Source organism: Penicillium paradoxum, mitochondrion, assembly GCF_028828445.1.
Source record: "Penicillium paradoxum strain IBT 22861 utg000001l_segment0_segment0 mitochondrion, whole genome shotgun sequence".
NCBI lineage: Eukaryota > Fungi > Ascomycota > Eurotiomycetes > Eurotiales > Aspergillaceae > Penicillium > Penicillium paradoxum.
In genome coordinates, this window is record NW_026643179.1 from 1 (window position 1) to 10,365 (window position 10,365).

Consider the following 10,365-nt stretch of genomic DNA (forward strand, 5'->3'; position numbering starts at 1 on the left):
AAAATTCAAGCGTTATCGTTTGAATTTTTATTTGTGTACAAGGTTTCGGTATATTATTTAGATCCGTTAAATTTTCGGCGTTTTTTCCTAATTTATTAATCAGTGCTCTGTTACGAGGTCTTCAAAAAATGGCCGCTTCTAAGCCTATTTCCTGATTGTTTTAAAAAAAAACATCCTTAATTTCACTTAACAATAATTTTGGAACCTTAACTCTTGTTCTGGGCTGTTTCCCTTTAGACATACAACCTTATCGCACTATGTCCGATTATTTAACATTCATCTTTGCCCTTCCGAGTGCAAATACTCTCCGGTAAAGTCACTACAACCCCCCGATGTTGACAAATATCTTTGATATTGTCCGAGATCACAGTTCTGTACCTGCTAAGATGTTAATTAAATTACCTACTTACATAGGTTTCGCGGAAAACCAGCTATACTAGTCAGTTTTGTCTTTCACTAACTTACCACAGTTCATCGGATATCTTTACAACGATAACCCGTTCGGGCTTTTATAACCCTGACCATGGTAAGATCACTAGCCTTCGGGTCTAATTCTAGATACTTATTCATTTTTTCATAATTGGTTTATCTGCGTATCTACCTCCTAATTATATAATTATATATATAAATTTACACACCAATACTTTAGACAGTATCAATATATATATCTTATTATGTCTCTATCCATTGAGTACTATATACCTACGTATTAACATACATATATAGTGTTTAATATAAATTATATACATATCTAGTTATATATATTGTTCTAAATGTAAATTAATATAAAGAGATGTTACTTGCATCTAAAATTAACTTGCTGACCCATTATGCAAAAGGTACGCTCTTATTATTTATTTAAAATTTAACTTGAGCTGCTTATAAAACTACTATTTCAGGGTATTTCCCTCACGGTACTGTTACTCTATCGCTTATATATTTTTTTTAGCCTTAGAGGAAGGTTCCCCTATTTTTCAACAGATTTTTTTCCGTTATACTTAAATATACTAAGTAGTATATTTATTGTAAATAATAATATATAATAATATATTAACTTAAATTTTAATGGTAAATTTAATTTTATTTACTAAGGCTTTTGCTATTCAGAAGACACCAAATAACAATCTCGTTTGATTTCTTTTACTAAAGTTACTAAGATATTTCAATTCACTTTGTCTTATAATTAGATTTCTCTATGATTTCTAGTTTATATTGTTCCCTAGATATAAATATCTTGAAATATATAGCTAACCATCCATAATAGTTTCTTTATATACTTGTCTTGATTTCTCAAGATGTATATGGTACATATCATCTTTATTGAGGTATATTAGTTAATTTTACCTTAATATCAGGTTATTATGATTCGAACATAAACAATCTCCAACCCAAATGAAGCGACCAACCACCGGACACTAACCTGTAATACCTATAATGTATTTACATTAGTTTAATTTTATTTATTATAACATGTTAATACATTATTTTATTAATTTTTTTTTTTTCTATACTATAGGTATCAGAGAGTATATGATTCGAACATATGAAAGTTTATACCTTTAACTAGACTCAAGCTAGTCGCCTTAAACCACTCAGCAAACTCTCTTTTTTTTTGATTCTTCAGCGACTCGAACACTGAACATATCCTTATCAAGAATACACTTTACCAGTTAAGTTAAAGAACCTATATTATATTCAAGAGCACTTAGATTTGAACTAAGAAATATAAGGTTGAAGCTTACAGTTTTACCTATTAAACTATGCTCTTCGGAAAAGAGATGAATCGAACATCTAAGTGTCAAAACACAATATTTAGCAAATATCTTACCCTACCAATAGCAACTTTTCCTTTAATATATACGAGTTAGACCGGTTTCGATCCGGCATCTATTTTCTCGACAAGAAAACCCTTTACCAATTAAGTTACTAACCCAACTTATATATATATTTATGGCTAGCTGAATTCGAATCAGCACACTTTACTTGGAAGGTAAACAGTCTACCATTAACTTATAGCCATTGTAACAATTTGAATATTTAATTAATTATGACTAGCTGAATTCGAATCAGCACATCTTATATGGTAAATAAGCAGTCTACCATTAACTTATAGTCATTATATATTAATTATTAAGACCTATGGGATTTGAACCCATATTATAATGATTAAAAGTCACATGTTTTACCATTAAACTAAAGTCTCTAAGTATAAAGTTTTGATCATAAAATTATGATATCCACTTTATACTTTTAAAAATCAAAAAATATCTTAAGATTTTACTACCCTCCTTTAACCCTCAAGTATTGCTGTCGTTACGATCGACACGTTTAACTTTACTTTTAGCTGTCGATAAATCGACTATGCTTGTTTTCCCGTATTGTAAAATATTACAATTATAAAATAATAATTTAACTAATATATTGTTAAATATCTGGTCTTTAAAAACCTTTAGTTTTTTAAACAATTACATCTTATTATTTATATTTAGATATTCTAATAACCTCAGTAGTATACAGAAATATATAAGAATAATCATACTACATCAACAAAATGTCAGTATAATATACCTGATTCGTAACCAAGGTGATGGTGATCTGTTAAATGATATGCAGTTAAACGTCATAATCCTACAGCTAAGAAAGCTGTTCCAATAATAACGTGTAAACCGTGGAAACCAGTACCAAAGTAGAAACATGAACCATAAACACTATCAGATATAGTGAAAGAAGATACTGAATATTCAACACCTTGGAAGAAAGTAAATATTACAGCTAATATAATTGTTACAACTGTTCCATATAAAGCACCTTTTCTATTACCTTGTATTAAAGAATGGTGAGCATATGTAATTGTCACACCTGAAGATAATAATAATATAGTGTTTAATAATGGTAATTCAAATGGATTAACAGCTTGTATACCTAATGGAGGTCATTGTGCACCTAATTCTACACTAGGTGATACAGCACTATGGAAAAATGCTCAGAATATAGCTAAAAAGAAGAAAACTTCAGATATAATAAATAAACCTACACCTAAGTTTAATCCTTTTTGTACAGCATTAGTATGATTACCTAAATAAGTTCCTTCTGAAATTATATCTCTAAATCATAAAGCCATTACGTAAATAACGTTAAATACAGCTAAAGCTACTAAATATTGGAAACCTTGGAATCCATGCATAAATAAAACTATAGTTGTTGTTAATATAAATAATGACAGACTAGTAAATAATGGTCAAGGAGAAGGAGATACTAAATGGAATGGATGATTTTGAAAATTACTTTTTGATTTATATATCATATTTTAATTTAATAATTAATTGTTTAAGCTTTATATATCTATTTTTGTTTTATTGTAATAACTATAGCACCTACCATACCTAATAGTAAAATAAGAGAAGTAACTATTAATCACATAGAATAACTAGTATACATAATATTACCTATACTAGCTATATGTGTAGGTTCTATTAGTGAATTATCTCAACCTTTACTACTTGCATAACCAATTTGTTGTTTTAAATCAACTATATTAAACAATTCATTATCTAATTGTACATTATATATATCAGAGTATGAATTAGATAAATAAGAAACAATACTATTTTCTGTTAAATTTAAAGGTAATACTTGTGCCATTATATAATAAAAAATTATTGTAGTTAAACTAGCTAAAGGTAAATCATTATTAGTATCATTAAATAATTCAGATACTCTAATGTTAATTAACATTAAAATGAATAAAAATAAAATAGAAACAGCACCTACATAAACTAATATATAAGCTAATCCTATAAAATTATATCCTATTAAAATTAATAAACCTGCAACATTAACAAACAAACCTATTAAAAATAAAACAGATACTACTGGATTTCTACAACTTATAGTAAGTATACCTAATAAAATAGATAATAAATAAATAATATCTACAAATTCTATTCTAAATCCATTAGTAATAGAATCATTTAATAAAAATATATTATTCATAATAAAAAATAACTAAATCTATTAACATATTATACAAATAATAATAAATGTCTAGATAGGATTAGATAAAGATCTAATTAGGGAGAAAAGGAATCGAACCTTCGACAGCCTATAGCTATTGAGTTTACAGCTCAACCCGTGAACCAACTTACGGAACCTCTCCTTTTTCATATATACATTGAATCTTTCATTGGATTTGAACCAATTTGTTTATACCTATTTTTGATTATATAATATATATACTATTATTTTTTTTTTAAAATTAATACTCCCCGTGCAATTTCCATTACACGAACCTTATTTCGACTTAACACCAATCAAAGTTTTGCATACGAAAACTATCCTGCATATTTATATAACATAAATTTATATAACTTTATACAGAAAAAATCAAACTTACTGCATCTTCTTTTTTCAGCGCCTGACGAGTGGTTAGTACCTAACTAAGATAAAATTCACCGTGACGTTGGTGATTCACGATTACTAGTAATTCCTTTTTCATGTAGTCGAGTTACAGACTACAATCCATATTATTTCCTTTTTTGGGGATTAGCTCCATTTCACAATATCGCATCCCATTGTAAAGGCGTATGTGGCACGTCTATAGCCCACAGCATTTAGGCCATAATGACTTGTCTTAATCCCTTTTATCTGGTCCGATGTAGTAGCGAACCACTTTATATAAATAAATAAAGTGAGGGTTTTCGTTAATTAAAGGAATTAACCAAATCTCACGACATTAACTAAAGACAGCCATGCAGCGCTTGTAACAATTTTTTATAATATGCTATACAAGCTGTGGTAAGGTTTTTCGCGGATCATCGAATTAAATAACATACTTCACTACTGGTTTCAGAAACGGTCTAATGATTTCAGTTTATATGTTGCCATAGTACTCTTGAGGTGGAATGCTTACACTTTCGTTTATACATTAAATTTATATCTAATGTATGACATTCATCATTGTCTGCTTGGACTATTAGGGTATCTAATCCTGTTTGCTACCCAAGCCTTCGTCTCTCAACGTCAGTTATTACATAGAAGGACGCCTTCGCCGTTGACAGTCCTCCTGGTATCATCAAATTTTATCTCTACTCCAGAAATTCTTCCTTCTCTCATATAACTCTAGTAAAAAAGTACTCGTTTAGAGTTTAATTTACCGTCTACTTACCCTTTAAACCCAATAAAGATAACTAACACTAGCCTCCTACGTATTACCGCGACTGCTGGCACGTAGTTTGGTCAAGACTTATAAATAGATTATGTCATTATATACAATCTATTTAGAATTTTATGCGAATTAATCGCTATTGTATTTATACAAATACACTTACATTCTTCCAAGTTACTGGTTCAGCCTTTCGGCCATTGACCAATATTCCTCACTGCTGTACATAAAAGCATTGGGTTTTTTTCAGACCCAATGTGGTCGATCAACTTTCCAGTTACGACTACGGTTTATTGCTAGAAAAGTCATTACCTTTCCTACTACTCACCGAGATAAAAATTTTCATCTTAAAGCGGAAGTTTCCCTCCTTTGATCATAAGGGATTTTTCCCCTTACTTTAAGGTAGCCAATTTATCTTTTACTCACCTGTACACCACTACTACTTATTTTAATTATTATATAATTAAACTAAATAGTCGTTCGATTAGCATGTGTCAAGTACTTGGACAGTGTTCAGTTAGAGCCATCATCAAACTCTTTATTTTTTTTTATATGTATAGAACATATCTATATTGTTTCATACATAACATTAAAACAATTAATTTTAATGTTATTATTTAAAGATATAATTAAGCCAGTTTCTGTTTAATTTTTAATAATTCTAAATAAAAACTTAACATAGGATTCTTGTTCGCTATTATTTTATTATTACTTATTAGTATTTTATTATAATTTTAGTTTCTGTTAACATCCTTATATTTTTATAATTATTGAATTTATATATTCAAGTGTATATGCCTAATAAGTATTGGACTTTCCTATTTTCATAAAATTTTTATATCTTTAAAATATTATTATTAATAATTATTATTAATATTTATTTATTATGTATATACTCTATATATATACTATAATATTAATGTAAGTCTAAACCATCTTTAATATATGAACAAGCTAAAACTACAAAAACTTGAGCTTGAATAAATGCTATAGCTAATTCTAAACCAGAGAATGCAATAATAAATGCTAAAGGTATTAAACCTAAGAAGAAGAATATTACACCACTAGTCATAATATTATATGTGAATCCACTTAAAATACTTAAAAGCATGTGACCACTTAATATGTTAGCAGCTAATCTTAATCCTAATGAAACATTTCTAGATAAATATGAAATAAATTCAATTAAAACTAATAAAGGTAATAAAGCTAAAGGACAACCTGAAGGTACAAATAATGAGAAGAATTTTAACCCATGTCTTTGGAAACCTAATATTGTAGCACCTAAAACAACAGTAAAACTAATAGAGAATGTTAGTATAAAGTGTGATGTAGATGCAAAACTATAAGGTACTAATCCTATTAAATTATTTACTAAAATAAATATGAATAATACATACATTAATGGAAAGAACATTTGTCCTTTATTAGGATTAATTTGATTTACTACTATACCATGTACTGTAGCATATATACTTTCTTGACTTATTGATCAGTTATTAGGTATTATTTTATTATTATTTGTAGCTAATAAGCTATATGTTAAAATTAAAAAGATACTTATTGATAAGTATAAACCTATATTTGTTAATGATAAGTGTAAATTACCTAATAAGTTAGCGTTAAGAGAAAATAAATCTCTTACTTCAAATTGGTCTAATGGACTTAATACAAAATCTAAATGACGCATATTATTGTTTATTTATAAGATATATATAAATGTTAACTTATTATTTTCATTACCTAATGAAACTCTATTAAATTAGAGATAGATATAATAATTATTATGTTTTAGTTATATATAATACAACTACTAATTTATATAATTATAATTTATTTATGTAAATACGTGAAATAAAAGTACGTACAAATCTAGGTAATATGAATTTAGTAAATGTATATATTAATACTGTTAATATAACAAAAGTAAATACTACTTGATTTACAAAAAAGAATGGTACTAATTGTGGCATATATTTGTATTTTATCTATTATATGGATATTTTCTTAATATATATCTTGACTTTTTAAGATTATAAGGTAAAGTAAAAATAAGCCCTTAAGATGAATCGAACATCTATCAAAATATTAACAGTATTCCGCTCTACCATTGAGCTATAAAGGCTAAAATAATAATTATATTAATTATAATTATTACAATTCTTACCCAAGGGTCGAACTTGGATCAAAATATTAGAAGTATTCTGCTCTGCCATTGAGCTAGTAAGAAGATAAATAAATACAAATATTAAATATAATAAATGTAATTATAATAAATAAATTATATTAATTTATATTATGTAAATTATATTAATTTATATTATAAATTAAAGAAGAAACTGAGTAATGTAAACCATCTAATATTGGAGCAGGATATATACCAAATAATACTGTAAACACAACAAATACTAATAATAATATAAACTCTCTTCTAGTAACATCACCTATGTTTTCTACAAAATATACAGAATAAGAACCACCAAAAGCTATTCTATTATACATAAATATTGTATAAGCTGCTGATAATACAATAGAAGTACTAGCTAGTATACCTAATATAGGCATTCTTTCAAATGCACCATATAATGACATAAATTCACCTATGAAATTTAAAGTTAAAGGTGTACCACTATTACCTAAACATAATATAAAGAATAATATAGAGAATATAGGCATAATTTGAGCCATACCTCTATAATATGTAATTAATCTAGTAGATGATCTATCGTATAAAATACCTCCAGCACAAATAAATAATCCTGGTGATACAAAACCGTGAGCTAAACCTAAAACTATTGCACCTTCTATACCTTGTATTGTATTACTAAACGCACCTATTAAATATACAGCTGCGTGAGATACAGAAGAGTAAGCAATTAATTCTTTAATATCTATTGTTCTTAATGTACTAAAACTAGCATAGATTATAGTTATTACACCTATTACATATATAATATATGTAAAGTTTAAAGAAGCTTTAGGTAATAAAGGTAACATTAATCTAAATATACCATATAAACTTAATTTTAAAACTATACCTGCTAATATAATACTACCAGATAATGGTGATTCAACGTGAGCTTTTAGTAATCAAGTATTTAAAAAGATAACTGGTGTTTTTACAGCAAAAGCTATAAATATACCATAAAATAAAAATAATTGAGTTATATAGCTAAAGTTTGCTTTAGATAATGCATCAAAATCTGTAGTACCCATAATAGAAGACATAACTATTATAGATAATAACATAAATAATGATCCTAATAAAGTGTATAAAAATAAATAGAAACTAGCTCTTACTTTATTACTTGAACCAAATAATCCTATTAATAAAAATAAAGGAGGTAATATACTTTCAAAAAAGATATAGAATAATAAAACATCTAAAACTAAAAATACAGCTAATAATAATGTTTCTAATAATAACATAATCACTACAAATGATAATACATTTTGAGATTGTATTGAATTTCAATTAGATAAAATAGCTATAGGCATTATTATAGTTGTTAATAGTATAAAATATATTGATAAACCATCCACACCTAAATATATATCAAAATAACTTACTTGGTAATGTTCTTCAATAAATTGAAATTGTTTACTACTAAAATCAAAAAGTATAAACATTATCAATGATACAATTAAATTTATTATTGATGTAGTTAAAGCTATAGATTTAATCTTTAAATTATTTACTATACTTAAACCATAATTAGTCTCTATTGTTACAAGACTTATTCCTATTAATGGAATTAATAATAATAATAAGGACATATTTAATTTTTAATATTTAAACTTTCTGCTTAAAAAAAACATTAATCTGTTTTTATTACACCTTATATATGCTATAAAGCTTAAGTATATATTAGTTTATACTATATTATAAATTATTATTATTTTTTTTATAATACATACATACATACTATATTGAAACATATAAGTAACATATTAAATATATGTATGATTATATATTAATAATTTTATTATGTATAAGTTAACTAAATAAAATTATTTTAAATTAATAATATATTAAAGTATTAAGCTTGTAGGTAAAGCATCTAAACCAAATACAATACAAGGTATTAAAGTAACATATGCGATAATTAAAGGTAATAATACAGTTCAACAAACAGACATTAATTGATCAAAACGAATTCTAGGGAAAGATGCTCTAACTCAAATAAACACAAATATTAATAAAGCAGTTTTAAAAGCTAAATTTAAAGGAGATGAAGAAATATTAACAAATATTTCTTCTAATATAGAACTATTTATACCAAATAAATTATATAATATATCTATTATAAATTCAACAGGTATAATACATAAATAACCACCTAAAAATAAAATACTATTTAAAATACAAATTAATATAATACTAGCATATTCAGCTAAAAAAAAGAATACGAATACACTAGCTGAATGTTCTGTCATAAAACCACTAACAAGTTCTGATTCAGCTTCAGCTAAATCAAAAGGAGCTCTATTAGTTTCTGCTATAGAACCTATAAAGAATATAATAAATAAAGGAAATAATGGCAATAAGAAATCAACTATTCTTTGTGATTCTACAATAGTAATAATATTTAAATTACCTGTTAATAAGATAATTAATATAATAACAGAACTTAATATTAACTCATAACTAATTAACTGAGCTGTACTTCTTAATGAACCTAAAAAAGCATATTTTGAATTAGCAGATCAACCTGCTAATAATATACCATATGTAGCTAAAGATGATACAGCTAACATATAAAGCATACCTAAACTATAATCAGATACAAAAATACCACTATCAAATGGTACAACTAAATAACCTAATAAAGAAAAGATTAAAGTTATCATAGGTCCTATGAAAAATAATATAATATTAGCTTGTGTTGGAGCTACATACTCTTTTAATAATAATTTTAAAGCATCAGCAAATGCTTGTAGTAAACCATAATAACCTACTGCATTAGGACCTAATCTTCTTTGCATAGAAGCCATAGTTTTACGTTCGGCTATAGTTACAAATGCAACTGAAAGTAAAGCAGGTACTATTAATAATAGCCCTTCAATAACTGAAATTATACTTATCATTTATTTATTTATTATTTATTATAACAATATATAACAATAGAATTTTTATATTTATTGTGATTAACAACCTGCAGTTTTTATTCTATATATATATAAATATTTAATAAATATACTCA

General features: G+C 26.0%; 1 protein-coding gene and 1 pseudogene across 2 annotated transcripts, besides 1 other annotated feature; both read right to left on the minus strand. All coding sequences in view use genetic code 4, as the record gives it.

The window, feature by feature from the left end:
- Nucleotides 1-2,538: 2,538 nt before the first annotated feature.
- Nucleotides 2,539-2,936, minus strand: N7457_000001 (uncharacterized protein; the record flags this gene model as incomplete). The annotated part of the gene is made up of 3 exons: nucleotides 2,539-2,595; nucleotides 2,633-2,813; nucleotides 2,923-2,936. The coding sequence occupies 3 exons, from the start codon at nucleotides 2,934-2,936 to the stop codon at nucleotides 2,539-2,541; spliced, it is 252 nt and encodes an 83-aa protein (XP_057036910.1).
- Nucleotides 2,937-3,109: 173 nt separating this feature from the next.
- N7457_000002 lies at nucleotides 3,110-3,642 on the minus strand (annotated as a pseudogene). Its single transcript has 2 exons — nucleotides 3,498-3,642; nucleotides 3,110-3,192 (listed from the first exon to the last, which is right to left on the minus strand). Coding segments are annotated over exons 1-2 (228 nt in total).
- Nucleotides 3,643-8,898: 5,256 nt separating this feature from the next.
- Nucleotides 8,899-8,904: a sequence feature (Short protein (N7457_000003, KAJ5798641.1) was converted to a misc_feature.).
- Between the last annotated feature and the right edge of the window lie 1,461 nt (nucleotides 8,905-10,365).